The 23848-nt window shown below is 39.0% G+C and overlaps 1 protein-coding gene across 3 annotated transcripts; it reads left to right on the forward strand.

Annotated features, from left to right (window-relative positions):
- The first annotated feature begins 167 nt into the window (after positions 1 to 167).
- On the forward strand, positions 168 to 22865 carry LOC119655829 (histone-lysine N-methyltransferase SMYD3). Of its 3 annotated transcripts, none has more exons than XM_038061936.1 (8): positions 168 to 383; positions 8559 to 8808; positions 8873 to 9114; positions 16197 to 16324; positions 16389 to 16565; positions 16627 to 16912; positions 22381 to 22543; positions 22597 to 22865. In XM_038061936.1, the coding sequence occupies exons 2-8, from the start codon at positions 8702 to 8704 to the stop codon at positions 22796 to 22798; spliced, it is 1305 nt and encodes a 434-aa protein (XP_037917864.1). In that variant the 5' UTR covers positions 168 to 383; positions 8559 to 8701; the 3' UTR covers positions 22799 to 22865. The 3 variants fall into 3 exon arrangements, with proteins under 3 accessions (XP_037917864.1, XP_037917863.1, XP_037917865.1); XM_038061935.1 differs by lacking the exon at positions 168 to 383 and adding an exon at positions 753 to 1056; XM_038061937.1 differs by lacking the exon at positions 168 to 383 and adding an exon at positions 757 to 901.
- Positions 22866 to 23848: the final 983 nt, after the last annotated feature.

A 23848-nucleotide genomic window follows, 5' to 3' on the forward strand; every position in this document is an offset into this window, starting at 1 on the left:
GATTTATTTTATGTTTTTCTAAGTGTGAAATTTGATTAATATGCTTTAACGAAACTTCATAGAAACTAAATGTAAAGGTGGCTTTACGCAACCCTTCTCGATGGTAATGCAGTTTTGTTTACTTCTTATCAGCTGCTATTGAGAATGATGTGTACTTTTAATATCAGTAATTTGTATGAGACTAATTTGAAGTGCGGCATACATTGGGGAATACAAGTCTAGTTTCGACTCTAGTGTAGTTATTATTAAAATGTGTCTGAACAGAACCCTCATTCATCCGTTGAAGAATTAAGTGGCGTAAGGATGGGGACGCAAATTCAACGTCCTCACATTGCACAACGAAGATCAACCTCAAGTATTTAGGGAAATCCCCGCCTTTCCAAGTAAGATATTTGAGTAGACCGCAGACCTGTATGTTGGCTGCAAACATAATTGAAGTGGCTAGACTATGAGCAGGTTTCGGTTGTTGTTGTTGCACCAACGGTAGCAAGGTTATTAATTAATTTTGGTATTCATGAGCCTCAGGCTGGCAGCCAGCTTGCTCTCTCCGCAGCATAGTTAACAACGTTGGTATGATACATGTGTAGAACAACAACACACGCTCATCACACAATCTCAAGATTTAAAAACTTATGATGTTAAGGTTTGGGGGCAAATCAATTAACAATGTAATTACCTACCAGGTTGTACGTGTACAGGCCCCATAATTAAGCAATCCAACTGAAGCCTCAACAAAAGTGGTTTGTTTACGAACAGCTGTTTCATGTCAGTATTTCTGAGAGATATCAACTGTGATGTGCGGTTTCTGCTAAAAATAGATTTTGCGGCATCGGTGCTAAATTTATCGTGAAGTTTTCTCGAAAATAGCTTGTGGACTATTGAGACAACATAACAGTCGTTGGTGCGTGAGATTTTCAGCTCACATATGAACATGCAAACTAATTGCTAATGATCGAATGTCAATGTGGCGCCTAGGGAACATGGAGATTTTGGACGCGTGATTAGTTGGAAACTGAACGAGAATCTAATTGAAAATTAATATTTTCAGTTCCCCAGGTGCGATATTTTGTATCATCGAAGCGTTTTCTTCGCTTTGATTGGTTTTAGAACTATCACTGAACATATACGACTGTTCCAGGCATCCCATTCAAACAGATCTAACTTCTTACTACATATTTCTGATTATAACATTCCACCAGCTCATTTCATCAACAGTCTGCAGACTACCTTCAATTGGAATTGTTTCAATAATTTTCACGAATGATTTCTAAAAAACACAAGAAGCAAAATGTTAAGAATAAACTGGCACCAGAAGAATACTGCGTGCTTCTGGCAGTCGTTCTGTATTTATTTCCTTTGCTAGGGTGCTTTGTGTAGAATTGGTTTTTGCATTATTAATTTGTCATGCAAACAGCGCATCCCTGTCCCCACCGATAAACTAGTTGCTTCAGTTCCCAATCTCTTATGATTCTCGCAGCTGCGGCATTGCTGATTTCCACTTATCCACCATTTTAACATTATCTCGTTTTTGGATGCCAAAGTTTCTGCGGGGTTGGCATTTTCATACCAGTTAGGTCTAATTTAGGATGCGATAAGAAAATTTTTAATGCAGCTTTACTTTCATCAAGAATATGGATTTTAACATGTTTGGTAGGTTTATCGCGAATATCTTCGCTTGAAAAAAATGTTTTGTTGACCTAGGAGTCACGGCATTTCGTGGCCCAGGATCATTCCATGTATTCCAGCCCTGGTTCCCAATCCCACGCTATGTATCCCAGTAAGGGATCCTTTAGATAATTGTCACTCCAATGAGACCAGTCCTCCTTTACTATCGTGATCTTGATTTGACGGAAATACTAGAAGGTTCGGTGTTTAAGGTGGTTGGACCTCATCTTCTAGATATCGTTAACCCGGGTTCATATTACGGTTTGTCATGGATATTTGTGTTCCCTTCCTCCTGTTTCGCTACTGTAAGCACAAAAAGTGTGATGATAATGAAAACGAAGCACAGTTTCTGAAAATCAAATAGGAAAAATAAAATACCAACACTAAACAGAGACTCTATAGGTGCCCTATACTCCACAAGATAATGAACAAGATAGATTCAAAATCGTTGCCCATCTCCGGTGTTGGGTTTATGATTTTATTTTTGATTTGCTATATTTATGCACTACAAACCTCGCCTCATCGAAGGATGGCAAGCATCTTCATAGCAAGGGTAGTTTCGGTATTTAACGCACCCGTAATGCAGAGGCAGGTTAGCCTTTGGAACGAAAACAGTTTCTTGACAGCTTGCATCTACTGGACCTTTGGCAACTACTAGTACTCAGTAGGTAAGCGCGGGCTTCACCAAGATTTGGTATACCAAGTTAACCGTGCGAATGATTCAATGCTGATGTCTTATCTACAGCAATTTTTTTAGGGAAAAGTGTCCGTTTGCTCTTGTCGGGCATAATATTCTGTTCTGTTCAGTAAGACTAGAAATTGTTCCACTCCAAGGTCCCATAATAGAAGTCATAGCACTCTTCCCTGTGAACTCTCAAAACACAGATGTTCTTAAGCTATACAGTGCTTTCTTTTTCGTATTGTTTCAAAGCCCAATCAAGGCTTTTGAGCGTCCAGCAGAAGTTCAGCCGATCACTGTTGTGTACATTGTCTATAAGCCTTTCATCCCCTTTTGGTTGATCGAATGTTGTCCAGTTCATTTCGGTCGTTGGTCCATAATTTCTCTTCTTATCTTCCACATTTCCTTCTTCTTAGGTGTTCTGTTACAGTTCCAGTATTTTAGAGCAGCTTCATCTTATTCTTAAAGGATCTCTAGTTTCAGTTTCTGGGTATGCTCTGTTCAGTTTCTTCAATGACGATGGGATTAGCTGGATCGTTAGCTCTGGAGGCGCATTCTTCCGGGGAGCATTTTCAATTCCTCACAAATTTTCCTTAACTTTTATTCCATTTTTATGCTGGGTAAGTGTTTGATTATATTCCTCCCCTATTTTTCGCCCTACTGAATTGCCGGCGTGCCTTCTATTGTAGGCTTGTAAGATTACAATTCCAGCAGCTACAATTTGGAATGCTATTATTTCTTTGTCAGCTTATATCTAATTTCATTCGAGGTGATAACTTATTCTTTAGTTTATCTACGACCACCGCGATGTCGTATGTGGTTTTGACCATCCTCTTTGCAACTCCCATTTTCGTTACCAGTTTTAGCTCCCAGTTCATGTCACGTGGATTGCGAGGTATATTTTCTAGATTAACACTATTATTCATTGCAATACCCATGCCGATGTATCTATGTTCTGAGAACGAGGGTTCATCAGATACATCTCTTTCCAGTAGCTTGAGAGCGATTCGAACTATAGTCTCTTTTCTACGTCTTTCCGCCGCTCTATGATACATACCTCTAGTATGTACTATCAAATTTTGTTTAATAATATACTCATAAAAGTGCTCACCTCTGTTCAAACACCAGGAGGTTATGTGCCTCGCGATAATTAATCAGAGCTTCGTTTTTCATCGTGGGTGTGCATCTGCGGATCCCACAAGAAGTAGCTGGCTCCTACTATGTAGCTTCACTCGTTCCTATCCGTCCGCGGACTGGTGGTCACGAAGTCACTAGAAATAAAGTCAAGTCAGTAAAGATTGTGAAATTGAATTTGGTGTTTCATAAATATTGATATTTTGGGTTTACCAGAAGATGTGTCGTGTATTAACTTACCTCCTATCTTCCAGAGTACTACCCCCACTCCAGAACGGCTTTTATTCCGATCTTCCCTTTACTTTTGATTACGCGTTCCGTCGCCAACTGCGGTCTTCGGTATAACATGGGATCACCTGCACAGTTGAATAGGTTCCACTCTTTCCATCGTTCATGCGATAGCTCTTTGTTCGCCTATAGGCTCCGAACAGCTTTTTTCGAAACATTGTTAGTATCTCCTTATTTCCATCCATTTGTCTGCAGAATTCGGTTCAGTTGGCGGGAATTGACATTCCGTCTCACTTCCCTTAGCACTTGGAGAATGCCCGGGTCCAGTCCGCAAGTCCATATCTCATGTAGCTATTCTTCACGCTGTATCGCATTGGCTTGCCGGCCGTGATGCAGTAGGCGAATGCTCCAAAGCCTAATTAGGGCGATCAGACCCGAGTCTGCACGGGGACTCATCTGAAGTGGCAATAGCCACGAAACCTTACCAGGGGTATACTGGTACCATGGGAACCGGGATAGCCCCTGGACTCATATACTTCGGGAGAATTCCTGTATGAGTACAGCTCGGTTGTTTGCAGTTGGCCCCCTAGTGGGAGTTTCATGAGGGCTGTGGTTATGCTCAAGCGAGAAGAGACCTTCGGGCCTCGGCATGGTGTTGCGTTTCAACACGGGTGCCGTACTCCTTAGTTCGGTAGAGATTTAGGTATATCTTGCATGCACCAGTATGAATGCTAAGCCATGCACTTGGTATAGACTGGTACCGTTGTGCTTGTCTCAGCGGGGCTCTGATTGTAGTCACAAAATCAATTCGTGTCTTAAGATGTAGTAGAACGATACAGAAATAATTGGTGGTATACGTGCACAATAATCCTATAGACGTGTAAAGCTTATTATTCTATGATACCATTCACCAATTAGCACGGGTCGCATAACACTTTGGGTGTTGAATGTTTTTCTATTTTCTCTTGACTTTTAGGTACCTTTGGATACCTCCTGGAATCCATTTATTTTTGAGAACATTTTAGCCATTTATATACGTACTATCATTCACGTTTTTATACTTACCGTATAATCGCAAACGGTTTAAGTTCGATTTACAGACTTTTTTATATTGCGATCACGGCAACATTTTTTTTATTTCACCGACATGTCAGGATTTCATATTTTTATAGATCGATATATGGGTGACCAGCGAACAACGTTTTGGCCGCTGAGCTATAAATTAGCAGGTGCACGAAAAGAAAGGGTTCATCCAACAGTTGTTGTTAATACTCTTTAAAGGTTCCTAAACTCGCAGAATCCAGAACCTGCGATTTATTTTATTGTATGTCGAATATCGGATACCAGTGGACCCAGCTGTGAATGAGTACCTGAGTGCTCTTTCTGAACACATAGCCTCCTACTGTATCGTTTCTGTCTAGAGTGGAGTTTTTGATAATCTGCAATTTAATTTACAAATCGCAGCGCAACATGCAATAATCCACCTGCAGTGGCGTATCATAGGCTAATCCCAAAATATATCTGGAGTGCTATCTCCGCATTATTCCGTTTTTTTCGAAACGTACAACGCAATTCGCCTCCTGATGTGTGCATAAGGGCTATTCGTAAATTTTCCTTACGAAAGTGTTGATATTTCTCATTTGATCTTCTTGTGTCATACCATTTATAATTAGGCAAAGTGAGACTTGATTTGGTCAATCTGATCGAAATAATTCACTTCAAACCAGACAGTTCTTCCGATAACTAGAGTAGAATCTTGTCATTTCAGGGGGCCGTCTGGCATCTTTTAACAGATTTTAAAAAATTCTTTTCTTCATACAAAGATTTATTTATACATTATAGAAAGAAAGTATACATATATGGCGATGATATGGCTGCCTAAAAAATCACTTTTTAAACTGGGTTACCCATTATCTCAGCTCTGGAAATGAAGAAAATAATTCTAAGTGGAAAATTAAAGTATATAAGGTAGCCGCTATAGCTCGTACCAGAGTCGAAAACTTTGAGTGAAAGAAACAAAATTTCGAAAATTTTAACTCCTTTTTAAGCTACGTCGTCAACAAAACGGTTAAATCCCGGCGGAATATAAAAGGCGTACAACAATTTCTCAAAATGAGAATCAAATCTTTGGAATCGACCGTATATAATTATATCAATCAATGAATGAATGTTATTTTTATATCAAAATGGAAACGCTTGTTTTATATATCCGTTTTTTATAGTTAGTTTCCGAAACCGTTTAACCGGCTGTTGTGAAAATTGGTACATATATATACATTTCAATGGGAAAGGTTTATACGCTAAACACGTGGCTGTAATTTGCCACCAGACGGCGCTGCAAAGTATCAACTATACACCGTTCACCCGATCGCCCTCTTAATTAGTATATATACATTAAATTCCGAATAATATATTCCTCTCCATATAAAAGAAGAATTATTGTCCACGGCGAACCAAATAGTATCCGGTATAGGACTGCCGTAGATAGGAAGTCCAGACATCCCGTTTCTAGCCAATATCCAACAATTCAACACCCTAGAGCAGAATTTGGAATGACTTCTTTTTATAGCATATGCAACAATATATTTCTATAGACTTCCTAGGTCAGATTATTTTTACCCATACGAATTAGATGAACTGCGCAGTGCGGTCTACCAGGTTATGCTTTATCCACACCCAAGCGATCGCAATATTATATCTATATTTTATTATATAGGCTACGAACTCGTCTTTTCTTCTGTAAAGGATCAAACATTCTTCAACGGATTTTTTTCTCGAACGTTCACCATTTACCAAAATTTCCAAGCACAAACGTTTTGAGCGAAGTAGACTCTGTTAGCTGCCAACAACTGTGCGTGGATTCCATCACAAGAGGTGTGTGCCACGATCAGTTCCCTATCTGTCTGGCATCAGTCAATTATGTCAGAATGACGACAAACTGATTGTATAAACGTAATTTGGTACTGGTGGACTGATAAAACAGACTCGCAAAAATGTTCGAATAAAATCTGTCAATTCAATCATTCATGATGGACTGATGTCAGATGGGTTGAGACTGATGTGAGACTGACTCTCATAGGAATGTAAAATCATTTGGGAATAGAAGATGCAAATTATGGTCTTATTCTAGCAGATTTTTAATCGACTGCGGCAGATAGAAATAGGAATTTGAGAATGACGAATGAAAGTATAATCGAAAATTTGCGATACAGGGTCAAATCTTAAACGTAAGGAAAAGGAAACATCAAAAAGGATTTGGAAAGAAAAATGAAACGATGAATTTTATTTGATATTTGGCGATGTTTTCCTCGGAAACTTGGGTTCTTAGCAAGAAAATTTGCGAACTCTTGGTCGCGTTCGTTTTTGGCCCCCTACATGAGGAAAGACGATTTCGTAGCCTACCTAACGACGAAATCTATGAGCGGTACCATGACCGTCAGGTTGTGGATAAAATCCGGCTCAATAGGTTACGGTGGGCGGGTCACTTAATCCGTATGAGGATGATCCAGCCTGGAAAGTCTATAAGGGCAATATCTATGGTAGAAAAAGAAGACGAGACAGGCCCTGCCTGAGATGGAGTGATGGTGTAGGTCAGGATGCCAGACAGCTTTTAGGGATATCGAATTGGTGAACCGCGGCACAAAACTGGGATGTCTGGAGTTCCTTATTAAGGCAGGCCTAGACCGAATACCGGTTGTTGCGCCATTGATCATGAATTGGCTACGTTATATGTCTTACGATCTTCTGATATCCTTGTTATGTGGCTAATTTCCGTTGTTTAATTTGATAATCTCGTGTATACATCCAAGGATTGCCTTGTTATTTAACAGTTGCAGAAAACTCCTTTTCCAGATTTCAAATATCGCCAATAGCTTAATTTACAGAAGAGCACTCTTACATAGATGAAAGTTCAGTACTCATCGATACTCTATAGTTGGTAAGCCTCTACTACTACTAATTTTAACACTAAGCTGGTACTAATAATCATAGAAGAAATAAGAAACCACACCAAACAAAAGCAATGTAATTCTTGGCGAGTCCCTTTTTATTGTGCGTATACACGTAGACACGCTCAATTATATGTACAGGATATTCCACCCCATTTAATTCCGTCGAGCCTACCATTATTTGAATTCAATCCCCCATTCCTTATATATTACAACATAGTTCTTTGTTACAGTCATTTAATAAAACTCAATCTAGGGCGAAGAAAAAAAACGACTGGGTATTTACTAAATTTCTGGGATAAAAGAAGATGCATGCGTAATATCATATTTGTCAGAATTTCCTCCAATCCTAATTAGTAGGTTTGTACAAAGTTCAAAATTCGCAAAGCGGGAGCAGAATATGAACATACGCATTATATATGCTTGCCTTCGACCTTTACGTGGGGCATTGTGCGTCAACCACGCCCGCGGCGGTTGTTGTTTACTCCAGGACTTTCCAACTTTGACCACTCATTGGGATCCATTTGAATATCTTGAATACTACATGTATACAATTGTAAAGATAGATTCATATATATTACTAACACTCTTCAAATGGCATTTCTATTAAGGTTATTATTTGAAAGATATTTTCCGTAATAATTGTTTTCAAAATGATTGCCAACTAAAAAGTACATTAATCATATTTTTTAATAATTGCAAATGTTTATCGTCGCTTTCAACTCAAACAAGGAGACCTGAACAAGTCGTGTCTTGTGATATTTATAAAACTTTTCTAATGTTATTGATTCAAATTTTTCTGTTGTTTATTTATTTTTCTACCTTCCTGCGTCAGTTCTGTTATTGCATTCTATTCCCACTAAACCATCGAAAGGTACCAAAATAATACCTTCTTCTAAAAATAGGATAAATGCAAACGAGAGCTCTCAAAAATAATCATCGAAACAAACAGCACATCATACGAGGCGGAACGCTTTGCTTTCATATGGGATTAAACGCAGAAGCATACGCAATTCAGATTTAGTTAGGCTTTCTCGAGATTTCCGGAATGTCTCCATCATTGAAAAGGGGCTCGTGTATTTTATCTGAATCGCCATTTGTCCATGTTTTAAAGTCGAAATTCAGAGGAGAACGGTGTGATCATTGCTTACAACTGTACGTAATGTGCCATTAAATGATGCTAATATTATTTATGATAATTGATATGCCTTCTTTTTAGGAACAAAGTGCGTAAGTGTTCAAGCTGCAAATATGTGGCGTATTGCAATCAGGACTGCCAGAGTAGTGCATGGGAAGTGCATAAGACGGAATGTGCTTACCTGAAAAAGGTATATCCAAAAATTGTCCCGGATGCGGCTCGTGTTTTGTTACGGATTGTTTTGAAATTAAGAAATGGTGGTGATCGTATCAGAGGTTACTACACGGAAAAGTGCTATCGGAAATATATGGATCTGATGTCACGTGAGTCTGATTTGAATTTCAAGTTTCGGCTATGATAGTTAGCATTTTTATATAAATTGCAAAAGTAATATGAAAGGGGAAAGGACTGTGGAAAATACGAAAAATATAAGTACTGAGTAGAAGTACAGAAAAATTGCAATGAATAATTTAATTGATAAAAGGCACAAATGTGACAAGCCGTTCGCACTTTGTCTGGTGAGTGGTTTTAGATAAATTATCTAGCTTGAGTTAATTGTATTTCCTTCTGTGTTGGTAGATACTAAATGTTTTATATCAGTATTAATTGCATTCAAAACAACTACGAAAAAATGGAATGAGGCGATTTTTTTCATGGTTTCTGATGTTATGTTGAAATTGTAAGATTATTGGAATTCAGACTGTAACTTGCATGAAGCAATTGCTAGAGAATACATTTATAAGTGTGCCATTAACCCCTACTTGGGGCATATCGCGTCAACCATTTGTGCACGTAATCGTTACTGGTTCTTGTAATGTGATTAAGCTCCCATCAGAATAAGAAGAACAAATTTTTTTGTCATGAATTCGACATTAAAAGCAGTAATGAAAACAACGCCAATATTATGTTGGAAATTGTTGAATTTTTATCTCAAAAGGGCCAATGTAGGATTAATAATATTCATTAAGGCATTTTAGAAGAGGTTATATGAAGAGTGTATAATCGGTAAAATGTGATTTGTCATTTCTTGCATATGAAATACACGGTGTGTCCCACACGTTTTAAGACTGTGCGTATAAAAGGTTTAAAAAATTACAATTTTTTTTTTAATATTCGAAATAGATATGTTGGCACGATATTTTAACCTATTCATGCATTTTAAAAAAACTGTTTTGGAATACTTTTTAATTTTGTTTTCATGATAGCGACGCATAACAGTCCCCCTTCGAGTCAATTTGGGAAAAGGAAGTTGTCGATGGGACTCGAGTCAGAGTAGGACGGTGGGAATTTGAGCACAAGTACCATTTTTCGGCCAAAACTTATTTTCACAGTAGTATCTTGTGGAATGAATTCTTTCCGGATTTAGGGCCAAAAAAGCGACCGACATTGTCTTCATTTTTCATTTTTTAAATGTAAATTTTTTTGGTCGGCAAGTTTTCCATTGTTCCGTTTCATTTCAAGATTGTAAGTCTGAGAACGCATTTCGTCTCCCTTAATAATGAATTGAAGATAATTCTGCTGTGTTCCAATTATTTCCAGTCATGTAATGACAAACTCGTTGTTATCTCTGTTCGTCGGTAAGACGTGTGGAAGGAAACGCGCACATAGCAGCTCTCTCAAATAATATATTGTATTGATGGCGTCTCGTATTTCAGTTAGCTCTTCTATTAATCTACAGTTCGCATGTTTTTGTTACTCTTCGCGATACATGGCTGTCCACTTTTTTCATTGTCTTCAACAGTCTTACTTGCCTTCATAAAAAGTTATACCACCGAAAAGAAGTAGCGCAAAACTTATATATACAGTACTGGGCCAAAAAAATCCGATCAGTAAGAAAATCTGATTTTTGAAAAAAAGTAATATGAGGGTTTTTTGTATTGATATTTTGCACTAAAAATAGTTGTTAAAGAAAATAAAAACCTATGTAAAATTTTTCATGAAGGACTTTTATTCAAAATTAGTCTACTTTACGAAAAATAGGTAAATTTGGTTTATGTTTCATATCAATCACAAAACTCGTTGTATCACAATATTTTATTTTTTTTGTTTACTTAGTAACTAAACAATAAACTCCTTGCCTTAATTACGGCTCTAATCCCCGATGGCATTGATAAAATAAGATTCTGCAGAATTTGCACGTCAACTTCCATCATTCCACGTCGTCAAGAGAATTAAATCAAGCTCATGTTGCTTTTTCGGCTTCTGTTCAGCTACCTTTTTCTTCATTAGTACCCACAAGTTTTCTATGGGGTTTAAATCCGGGCTGATCCCGGGCTAAGTCAGCTGTTTTACTGAGTTTTCGGCCAGGAAATTGCGTACCTCCAAAGTAATAAAAGTCAAATAATTTGAAAACCTTCAATATTTCTTATAAAACAGCTAAAAAATGATTACTTACAATGTTGGACCTGTAACAGGGCGCAGAATCGCCCTGAAAGATAACTCCACTTGAATACTGATCTTACTCTTTAATGCAAGGTATCAGATGCTCCTCCAAGATTCGTTTATAGGTTGCATCAATTAATGAAAGTTCTTTCACACCATAAAACGAAAAGCAGCTCCGATCATCCTGCTCACCGGCTGGCATACTGTGGTCTCAATACACTCCCCATTGAATCGCTCACCTGATCTTCTCCAGACGTGTTGGATCCCAATCCGACCCAAAAATATTAAATTGGGATTCATTGGAGAATATTACAGTTTGCCACTGTTCCAGGATCCAATTTTCGTGGTCCTTTGCCCATAAATATCGTTATTTCCGCATTCTTCCATTTAAAAACTCTTCTTTGCGGGACGTCGGCCATGAAATCCGCCCTCTCTGAGCCTCCGCCGAACCGTTGATGCATCAATTTCTGTCCCAATGTCATCCTTGAGTTCTTATTTAATGTCCGATGAACTTTTGAACCGATTCCGCAGGCAAAATCTCCGCATCAGCCTGTCTTCGGCTGATGTAGTCTTTCTCGGCCTTCCAGATCCCTGTTTCCGGCAGTACACCGAGTTACCCAGATTTTTTTTTTTAAATTTGCTACAGAGGACTGACTAAAGCCCACAACGACCGCTATTTGTCGTGTGCTATATTTTTCATGAAATAAGGCGATTATTTCTGCTTTGCGGATATCACTCATTTTACGTGTTTTTAGATGTTTGCCACATCGCCGCCACATTGCTCGCGGTTTTCCGAAATACGCTTCAACTCCCCCAGGACTGCCCAAGATGTTCGCACTCCTCTACTGTTCTGCGCCAAGTGTTCTTGAGGCGGCCCACTTATCGGCCATCTTGGGGGAGTAGATTCCTTAAAGTATGTCCTATCTGCTGCCACGTTTGCCTTTTGATTACGAGTAACAGGATTGTGCGCCGACCGGGCCAATCTACTCCGATGATAGCCGTAAGGTTGGGTACCTTGGTTTTATTAGTATTTATTTTCTGTCCAACTTTTTCTACCCCTCTTTCCAAAAGCAGAGCCATTTGAGCAAGGTCCATGACCCGCTGAGAGGGCAAACAGATATCATGATTGTAGCCGAGGTGTTGTAGGAAAGATGCTATCGCCCATTCCACTCCTCCACGTCTTCCGATGACAAGATCCAATTCTTTTGGGCTCCGCTTTGGACCTCAAATTCCTTCGAGTTTTTACTTCGTGACATTTTTGGTCATTATATGTCACAGTGATAATAGCTATTAGTTTGTCCGGAATGTCCTTTCTGCGTAGAGAACGCCAGATACAATCCCTATTCACACTATCGAAAGCTTTCTCGAAATCGAACCCAAGGAGGTGAAACGAAAATCTAAACGTACACTGTTCCAGGATGTTGACGCCCTTTCGGGTCGTGGCCGACGACGAGAAAAGAGCATTTTGATGGCAGCCCAAACCTCATCGATATTCTCTTGCGGGATACTCAGTATATCTGCATCATGCAAGCGAATGTAAGCGAAAAGCAGATGATGACCCCTTTTAGGGACGATGCCAGCGCCTCTCTTGATACGCAAATTCAGGAGACAATTCCTAAATCTACTGCTGATCACAAAGTCGTCGATCTTATCGTTTGTACCGTTTCGATCAGTTGAAAGACAACTGATTTTATGGCAAGTTCTGTGCTCGAAAAATGTGCCAGTAATGCCGAAGTAGTGAAAGCTGCAGAGACCTATAAACCTCCACCCTTTATTGTTACGGTCACCAAGGCGGACTTTCCAATCACATGTCCGAGCAAAGTGTTGTCAGATCCCGCCTTTAGGAAGCCTCCCCCAAATTGCATGTAATTGGTCGTATAAAGCATCCTTCTCCATTATATCTGAAGTCTCTGTTAGTAGCACTGTACAAGTGTGTTGCCGCTTAACCTGGACCGGAATCTTGCATTCAGAAGTCTGTTGGAAGGCTACTCCCAGGTCAAAAGAGGGAACCTTGCGGTACTCGTCAGAAACAACCCAATACCAAATTCGCGTCTGCTCTTATCTCGTTTAGGCTTAGAATGTCCAGCTTATATCGTTGAAATTCTCACTCAAGTTGAAGAAAGCGAGCATTTTGATTGCCCTTACAACCGTTGTCGAGGAACGTGCACACATTCCAAAAACCAATCGTAGTCCGTTTTCGATAGCCAAAGGTCGCAGCCGTGTAGTCAGTCCCTATTCGATGTCCACAAATTTTATCCCTTTTAGTCACCTCTTACGACAAGCAGGGAAGACTTTGAATGTATTCTTGAGGACAAACTCACTGGGCAACAAAACAATAATAATAAGAATCGTTGGCGCAACAATCCAATTGGATCAGCGCCTTGAAGTGTGTTAGAGCCCTTCATTTAAGACCGCAACGGTACACTACAGGATTACAGCTTACAACTGAGTCGACTGGTATCCGACATCAAATCACAACACAATCCTTCCGTATGACAGCCTTGTGCTCTAACCACTCAGCTATCTGGACAACAAACATAACAGATCCGCCATAATACAATCTTAAAATTTCCAATGTTTGATGTTTGTTTCCGTCACAAATTTAAGGGTTTTAAAGCAACACTCAATGACAGCACGTTTTTCTTTGTTATTCATCGTGAAATTATATCCGCGACCATTTTGATACTACCAGCTAGTTACATGTTATCCGGTGGACTTGAAAGGTATAGAGAGAAAGGAAGGTGGAAGTGGCCATTTCCCCACTTATGAAATATACTATGATATGTATAACAAATACCATTTAGGTTTTGTCTACTATAATACAAACTCTTATAATAATATTCTTTTCTCAAGTTCCCCCATCTTTCAATCCTTTCTAATACTTCTCCCCTACTTCGGGTACAATGCCTTCCTATTAGGGGTATTGAGACTCAGATTGGTTATCTGTAAGCCCTTAACAGCAAGGTCCTGTCGTCAACGTCGTTTACTACGCTGGGCTGCTAAGAAGACCTCCTACTTTTTTTAGTTTTTCTCTAACGTTTGCGTTGGAGGGTTATTAAAATTAAAGCCTTTTCAAATAACTTATTATAGGAATGTTAATATGATATTCATTTCTAACTAATCTGGGACATAAAAATCAAGGTCTAATTGTTTTTTGTAGTTACGGTAAAATCAGCTAAAATCACTCTATGAGGTCATCCGAGGCAGGCCCTTGGTATGTTAAGGGTTAGACTTGGCGATTAACGGCTGGTTGCCTTAGGTTCCTTGAAAACTGCTTCCTTCATTTTGGCCATACATTTTCGATGGGATTAAGATGCATGGCCAACCGTTTCAAACCTTTGCGAAATACTGTTTCGCTTTCGCTATACCCGCTTTCGCGCCGTGAACACCATCTTGCATAAGAATGGGAGATGTTCCTTTTGGATATTGCTGCTGGTTGTTGAGGCACTTCCCATAGATCGATAATATTTTGTTTCGATAGTTCTCGCCATTATTGGTGCAGCTTTCATCAATGATGATCTAACATATAAACTTATCCCTCCGATGTTCTTGCTCGTATAGTTGCCGATTTGGTTTCAGAGAAATTTCGATAGGGGATTCATCTGTAAAAAGTTTGTGAGCTCGTTGTTTCTTGCCTTTCGCATTTGCTAGGGTGTGAAACTTTCGTCGATTAATCTCTTTGTGTGTCTTCAATATTCTTTTCAGTCAGAAGCAGCTTCGTTGGCCTCAAATAGGCATATTATCCCCACGGGAAGCTCCTGATGTAAACTTGACGATAATTCTAGAGACTTTTTTCTCCTTGACGCTTGAATTTAGGTGACTGGTTGAGGACTTTGTTACAGTCCTTGTTCCGACTCCAACTTGATCCTTGATCAACATTCTTATTTTTTTCTTATCGCTCGGTTGGAGCACTTGTAGCATCCTAATTTTTTCCAGTCCTTCAATTTGTCTCGGAATTGCTGGGTCCACAAAAGGGCAGCCTCCCTTGAAACATTAAGCCGTCGGCTAATGAAATGCTGTTGTTCTGTTGACACAGATCCTGAATTTGCTGCTGTATATCTTTTGTTAGAAAAAAATATCCATTTCATAAAAGTTCCTGCAATCTTCAAAAAAATTAGCGGCTCTTACCTAGAATTTGTTATCTTGTACTTTTGTATTAAAATTTTCCTTTTTCACTTTTCCGGATCCTTGCGGACACAGCAAAACTGAAAAATTAGTTGAGGTATATTCCCCCTTTTATAGCACACTTTTCTATCCTTTAATAATTTAAGTTGATCCTCACCTCAAAGGAGAGTCACTATCTCAGTGGGGTAAAAATGCGATAGGTTAATAGTAAACATTATTAAAAAGGCTCCGTCTACCCCCTAAGACGCCTGACAGTTTCGGACCGTCTTTGGTGGAGAAATTATTTTTCTAAACTATCCACCGACAATCAAGACACTAGTAAAAAATTTACTCGATTAAAATAAAATTTGATATTATTCTTAGGAAAAGACTCCTCTTTTTCACTTCAATGTTCGATATAGCCAAGAAAAAATGGACAAAAGACCTTTTCATCGTTAGATTGGTTAGATAAACTTTTGCAGATTTATATTCGATTGGTTAATCAATTAAAAATAAGTTGATATTACTTATTTAACAAAAGAAAAAGAAATGCAGTTTTTCTCCTAGTAATCAAATTGCTTTATAATATAGAAAGTGAAGGATTAACAAGATATTGTCAGTAGGTCTCGGGGGTGTTACTTGCCTTGATTTTGCAGCCTTCATATACTACACATGTGTCGAATTCAGCGTAATCCTTCTGGCTAATATTCTGAATAAATTTGAATGCGGCACCAAATTTCCAGACTTGAACAATTGAATAATATGATTAACATGGATATGCGAATGGTTTTCAGGAAAAAATTGTCTAAAGAAATTTTATTTTACACATACAACCAATATCTAATAAATTTGAATGTTTTTGTTCCAAGAATATATACGAAAACAAAAATAATCCTTGATAAATCTACCGTTGTTTTAGATTACAATGAAATAAAATGTGACCCAAAACGCCTCGAACATCTAGAGTCTCTAAGAGCCGTTTTAACAGACCTCCTTGGAAACTTGCTCGTCCCGAATGAAGCAGAATTATTAAGCATGTATGGCAGAGTAAGTATTATAATACTGATAATATGACTAATAAAGTTAAATCTTAATTAGCTGTTTTTGACAGCTTATCACGAATGGATTCAATATTTTAGACCCTGAAATGAATGCTATTGGAACTGGAATTTACCTAGGAGTTTCTGTAGTGGATCACAGCTGCAAACCTAACGCGGTAGCAACATTTGAAGGGACAACATTAAGTATCCGTTTAATCGAAGATATTCCCAGTTTGGATTGGTCAAAGGTTGGATAAATTATTTACAAAAAGCGTTCATAGTGAAATATAACCGCTTTAATTGTTGCAGATATTTATTAGTTATATTGACTTGTTGAGCACCAGTACCGAGAGGAGAAATGATCTTAAAGCAAATTATTATTTCTTGTGTTGCTGTTCGCAATGTGTTGATAAACAGAAAGATATGGAAATGAATGCTGCATCCTGTGTGAATGAGCGTTGTGATGCGCTTGTGGATATTGAAAGTGATAGGTGCGAAAAATGTAATTCTTATATAACAATGGAACATCGTGAAAAGTTCAAGGAAATTATGGATTTGACGAAAAATCATTTACAAAATATGGAAGATATAGCGTGTAAGTAAACATTACTTTGCATTTTCTTTGGGAACAATTCGAAAAGGTTGAAGTCTTTAGTCAATGAGATTCGGATGGGGTCAATCTGTCATCACCAATCCTACTTTAATCACCTCTAAATATATGTTACTTTCACGCAGTATAGGTTTATATCTGTCTTGCATTGTGATGTATTGTAAATATTTACCCTGATCCTCGCACATTGTTCACATTCATCATGATTATATTCGCTTACTTTACTGACAGATTGCAAATATTTATATCCACAGACTACGACAATCGATCCCCCATAAATTAAATACCAACATTCATTTTTTGATTCATATGCAAACATTATTTATCTTTCATCATCATCAACGGCGCAACAACCGGTATCCGGTCTAGGCCTGCCTTAATAAGGAACTCCAGACATCCCGGTTTTGCGCCGAGGTCCACCAATTCATCATCATCATCAACGGTGCAACAACCCTTATCCGGTCTAGGCCTGCCTTAATAAGGAACTCCAGACATCCAGGTTTTGCGCCGAGGTCCACCAATTCGATATCCCTAAAAGCTGTCTGACGTCCTGACCTACGCCATCGCTCCATCTTAGGCAGGGTCTGTCTCGTCTTCTTTTTCTACCATAGATATTGCCCTTATAGACTTTCCGGGTGGGATCATCCTCATCCATACGGATTAAGTGACCCGCCCACCGTAACCTATTGAGCCGGATTTTATCCACAACCGGACGGTCATGGTATCGCTCATAGATTTCGTCATTGTGTAGGCTACGGAATCGTCCATCCTCATGTAGGGGGCCAAAAATTCTTCGGAGAATTCTTCTCTCGAACGCGGCCAAGAGCTCGCAATTTTTCTTACTAAGAACCCAAGTTTCCGAGGAATACATGAGGACTGGCAAGATCATAGTCTTGTACAGTAAGAGCTTTGACCCTATGGTGAGACGTTTCGAGTGGAACAGTCTTTGTAAGCTGAAATAGGCGCTGTTGGCTGACAACAATCGTGCGCGGATTTCATCATCGTAGTTGTTATCGGTTGATATTTTCGACCCTAGATAGGAGAAATTGTCAACGGTCTCAAAGTTGTATTCTCCTATCCTTATTCTTCTTCGTGTTTGACCAGTGCGGTTTAATGTTGTTGGTTGATTCGTCTTCGGTGCCGACGTTGCCATCATATATTTTGTCTTGCCTTCATTGATGTGCAGCCCAAGATCCCGCGCCGCCTGCTCGATCTGGATGAAGGCAGTTTGTACGTCTCGGGTAGTTCTTCCTATGATGTCGATATCGTCAGCATAGGCCAGTAGTTAGGTGGACTTGAAGAGGATCGTACCTCTTGCATTTACCTCAGCATCACGGATCACTTTCTCGAGGGCCAGGTTAAAGAGGACGCATGATAGCGCATCCCCTTGTCGCAGACCGTTGTTGATGTCGAATGGTCTTGAGAGTGATCCTGCTGCTTTTATCTGGCCTCGCACATTGGTCAGGGTCAGCCTAGTCAGTCTTATTAATTTCGTCGGGATACCAAATTCTCTCATGGCCGTGTACAATTTTACCCTGGCTATGCTATCATAAGCGGCTTTAAAGTCGATGAACAGATAGTGCAATTGTTGTCCATATTCCAACAGTTTTTCCATCGCTTGCCGCAGAGAGAAAATCTGATCTGTTGCTGACTTGCCTGGAGTGAAGCCTCTTTGGTGTGGGCCAATGATGTTCTGGGCGTATGGGGCTATCCGGCCTAGCAAGATAGTGGAGAATATCTTATAGATGGTACTCAGCAACGTGATACCTCTATAATTCCTGCACTGTGTGATATCTCCCTTTTTATGTATGAGACAGATAATGCCTCGTTGCCAATCGTCAGGCATTGATTCGCTGTCCCATACCTTGAGCACAAGTTGATGAACCACTTGGTGTAACTGGTCGCCTCCATATTTAACCAATTCGGCTGTAATTCCATCGGCTCCTGGCGACTTATGTGAATGATGATCAGCTTTTTATTGAAATAGTTTGATATTTGTATGGATTTTGGATATTTTTTTTGTATAGAATTTGTTGAGCTTATGATATTACCTTATCGATGAATTGCAGCCGATGAATTGCACGGACTGTTTCTCCTAAACTTGGTGGTGGCAGTATTTGTCCGTCGTCTTCAGTTGACGGGACCTCCAACTCGCCGATGTTCTGGTTGTTCAGTAGCTCATCAAAGTACTCAACCCATCGCTCTAATATGCCCATTCTGTCGGAAATCAGATTTCCCTCTTTGTCTCGGCAGGATGAGCATCGAGGTGTATAAGGCTTCATTCTGCTGACTTGTTGGTAAAACTTCCGCGCCTGGTGCGGTTGCTCCCTGTACTTTTCTAGGTCACAGACTTGTTGGTTCTCCCAAGCTTCCTTTTTCCGTCTGTGAAGTCGCTTCTCCGCTCGACGGAGTTCGTGATAAGTCTCTGCGCGTGCCCGCGTTCTTTGAGAATGCAACATTACTCGGTATGCTGCATTTTATCTTTATCAATATCAATCTTTAACAATGTCAATGTCATCTCATCATTATCTCAAGCAATAGAAATTGTACAGAATCATGTCTGCGAAACGATTTATCGCCCACACAGTCTACGCGTACTAATCAACCATATGCATTCTGCCAAACGGAACTAGATTCATAGCATCAGGCTAAGCGGAAACAGTAAACGTAAATTGTAAAAGGTAAACTGCTGAACAAAATTAAAGTTATCAAAGGGTACAAATTTTAGTGAGAAAATATAGAATTACAATTTATAAGTACATAAATTACTGTGACCCTATGTTGAGATGTTTCGAGCGGAACAGTTTCTGTTTCGAAGTTGTGTTGTTTTCAGTTGAACAGTGTTATTTGATGTTGTTGTTTCTTTTGTTTTGGATGCTGATGTTGCCACTATATAGTTTCGCCTTTACCTTACCTTTATTAATGTGTTGAGTGGACTTGAAGAGAATGGTGACTCCCGAATTTACATCAGCATTACGAATCACTTTTTCGAGGGCCAGATTAAAAAGGATGCATGATAAAGCATTTCTCGAGAATGATAATGCTGCTTTTATCTGGCGGCGCACATTAATCAGCCTAGTCAGTCGTATCAGTCGAAATACCAAATTCTCTTATAGCCATGTACAGTTTTACTCTGGTAGTGCAACTGCAACTCCAAAAGTTTTTCCATTGCTTGCCGCAGAGAGAAAATATGATCTGTTGCGGATTTACCTGGAGTGCGCATCTTTGGAATGGGGCAGCGATATTTTGGGTGTATGGGGTTATCCGACCTAGCAAGATAGCGAAGAATATAATTGCTGCACTAGGGTGATATCCCCCCTTTTATGCATGGGACAGATAATGCCTCATTATCAGTCAGTTGTTGATGTACCGTCTTGTATAGTTGGATGCCTCCATATTTAACCAGTTCAGCTGTAATTCCATTGGCCCCTGGCGACTTACGATTCTAAACCCAATGAATTGTACGGATTGTTTCTTTCATGCTTGGTGGTGGTTGCATTTGCCCGTCGTCTTCCGTTGGTGCAGCATGCAGCATTCTTTCCTTTTATTGCTAGCTTACATTCATCGTCGAACCAAGCGTTCCGACTGAACCTGAATATGTTTGTGGCCTGTACCAATGATAGCGTTCTTCAGGTGGTTGTGAAGATCATTTGCATAGGGTCAATTTGGTTAAAAGCGGTACCGGTTAGAGAGGCTCACATTTGTTTGTGACCGCTTTCCGTACAAACCAGGTACTATCAACAACCATTTCATGTGACACAGCTACTTAAATAATGCATATCCAACATATCAGCTGAATAGAGGCTCTGTCCCTACTTCGCTGTTAAAATCTTCAAGTATGATTTTGATATCACACCTGTGACAGGCTTTGGCGGTCCATTTCACTGCCTTGTAGAAGGTATTCTCTGACTTTGCAGTTTCCTTCGAAATTGCCTCGCAAATGCAGAGTGAATGGTCGTTCGCTTATGTTTTCAAAGCGAAAAACAGCAGATTACATTTGGTTGATTAGGAAACCCCCTCCGAGGACATGGTGTGCGGGGTGGCCACTATAATGCATGTTGTAGGGGCTCTACTCTAGGAAGCCGGTCCCTGTCCAACGCATTCCTTGTAAAACTGTGACATCAGCCTTATATTGGGACAGGGTAGCTACTTGGCAGCTCCTTTTCTGCAGAGGGAGCGCAAGTTCTATGCGAAATTGCAAAATGGTTTGTCCGTTTTCATTGACGGATTCATCGTTGTAAAATCCATCCAGTCCAGCTCCTTCGTAACAATTGTTTTCTGTGTAAGGTTGTCAAACCTACCCAAACCCTAGCCAAGAGGTCCAGTCGGTACAGTTGGTCTCGTTTTTTGGACACTGGAAACTCGTCTTTATTCCTCTTCGTCTGCAGTTTTTCATTACGAGGTAATTTCCAGCAATCATCACGTGGAGGTGGAGATAGGGTTTAAAAAAAGAGTTCTTACTTTTAGTTCGTCAGGCTTTCCCAAATTTTATGCTCTACCGTGGGTTCCAATCTAAGTTATTGTCCTAGGACCTGTACTACCCTTTGAACACCATAGTTTTCCCTTAAGTAAAAGTGGTGATATCGGTCACTACTACTCGTTACATTCTCGGTGTTTTCAGTGGATTCTGAAAAAATAATGCCTATATACTACTGCATATCATGAAATACATTAAAACTTTCTACAAGCTATAATAATAATATTATGATGAACAGGGGTTTCTGGGACTGCGTATCAATTCTCCAATAAATGGGTTTAATCCATAACTTGCCACGCTTTTTGAAATAGATGATGAGGTAATCACTGAAAGAATGTTGATTTTGGCTAAGCAGCCTAACACATTTAAAATTATGGTTGAACAAAAGAACTATCAATGCTATACTCAAGAAGATTTTAATAAAGATGGTGCTTACGCACTTTTCCTCAATACAGACCCAGCTGTTTTAAGAATTCAGCTTCGTTCTCGTCATATGATCAATGTAAACTTGGCGCAAGAACTATTGAATGTTGTGCGGTATTTATCATATAGACGTCATCTCTCCCTCATTCAATTGAAGAAACCATGTTTAACCTTTACAGTGATTCAGTTAGAGTTTGGTCCAGCGATTAATCCACTAATAGTTGAATCAAATGATGAAGATAAAAAGTAATGGACTATGTCAAAATATTCGGTTTTATGGTGCTTTTTATTTTCTTTCTATATTTAATAAAAATGTGCAACTAAGAAAATGTTGCGTTATTAAATGAGTAAAATATAATTACATATACATACCGATGGGCGGAAAAAGGGACTTGTTAGAACTTGTTTTTCGAGAAGCATTTTAATATCCCTTACCACCTACATACCTAACTATATGAATTTAGTTCGGCGTATATTCCAATGAAATTCTTCTACTCTTAAAATATCTATTCAACAATCTCTACTACTTACACAAAATTTGATTTCACCGTAGATCTGGACGTATGTGAAATTTGCCTGAATAAACAAGAATCACTTTTGCATCCGCTCAACGTGTGGCACGTGAAAACGTTGGATGCAGCATTTGAAGCTGCGATTAAAGTGCAAAAATGGACAACTGCCTTAGAATATGGACTAAGATTGATCCCTGGTTTCAGGTAAACACATTTTATTTTTTATCCCCTGTGATTATTTAAGCTTTTCATTTTAGAAAATATTGCGGCGATTGGAATCCACTTCTCGGGCTACTATACCTGAAATGCGGAAAACTATTGTTATATGAGAATCGGTTACAGGAAGCATTTGGAAACTTGATAGAAGCTGAAAAAATCATAGCAGTTACCCATGGAAAGAATCATAGTTTGTACAACGAGCAACTAGTCCCGTTACTAATGCAAGCTCGTGAAGGTTAACACATTTTTGAATTATGTGGACTAGTGAATAAATTGAAAGTTACGTTCCAGAAACTAAATTTGTTGTTTTATTTTTTTGAGCTGTTTAGTTGACAATTTTTTACTGATGAAAAAGTATGTTTCAAGTAACATCTCCACCAAAAACGATAGCTTCCAGGTTCATGAAAGAGCTCCAACGAGGAATTCGAATCCAACTTCTTGGTATATAAGGTATTTATGCATTTTTGGCATATATGTAAATACCTATAAGCAAATGGAAATCAAATTAATATCGATTCATAATATATGATACAGCTTGTGGGTGTTATAAGCTTCGTACACATACAAAGTTCCTGAAGTAGATATTGAGGAAATTCTTTTTGAGTTCAATAAACACACTCTCAAGGTGTACGAAAATATTTTTTTATTGAATTGTTATCATCATTTTTTACAAAATGGCGGCATTCTAATAGGCAACCCCGTGGTTTACACGATAAACATACATTTGTAAAATAAGTACTTAAAAATTTCGCTTTTTTGGCTGATGATTTCACTCCGGAATCCAAAATTGCTAACGTTCAAAATATCGGTTTAGCAAGATCATCAGGTTAACAATCTCTTTTGAAATATTACAGTACATGTGTACCTGGACTTAACACACTTCGACTTATATCACTTTTGACACTCGAAAAATTAAGCAACACGCTTCGAGTTAACACGTTTTTGCTTCGACTTATCACACAATTTTTAGCGCTATGTGCATACATATTTTAAATTCTACACACTTCCATTGTCGGAGTTCTTTCGCTTAGATAAAAGTGGATTGGAGGGAATGTGCATATGTTCAAATTAAAATATTTCTCTTCTGGCGCCGTTTGGGCATATGTATTGAATATAGGTCTGAATGTTCCACAAGTGGTCGGTGTTTTCGATTATTTCGAATTTTTTGAGAGGTGTGAATTTTTTTATTGATTCCTTGTTTTTTGGATCCTTAGTTACGTATTAACATATTTGTTGAAAGGGAAGAACTTGGTTCACGTGAACAAACTTCGATGATTGTGAACAAAAGGA

This window comes from Hermetia illucens, chromosome 4, assembly GCF_905115235.1.
Source record: "Hermetia illucens chromosome 4, iHerIll2.2.curated.20191125, whole genome shotgun sequence".
NCBI classification, from domain to species: Eukaryota; Metazoa; Arthropoda; class Insecta; order Diptera; family Stratiomyidae; genus Hermetia; species Hermetia illucens.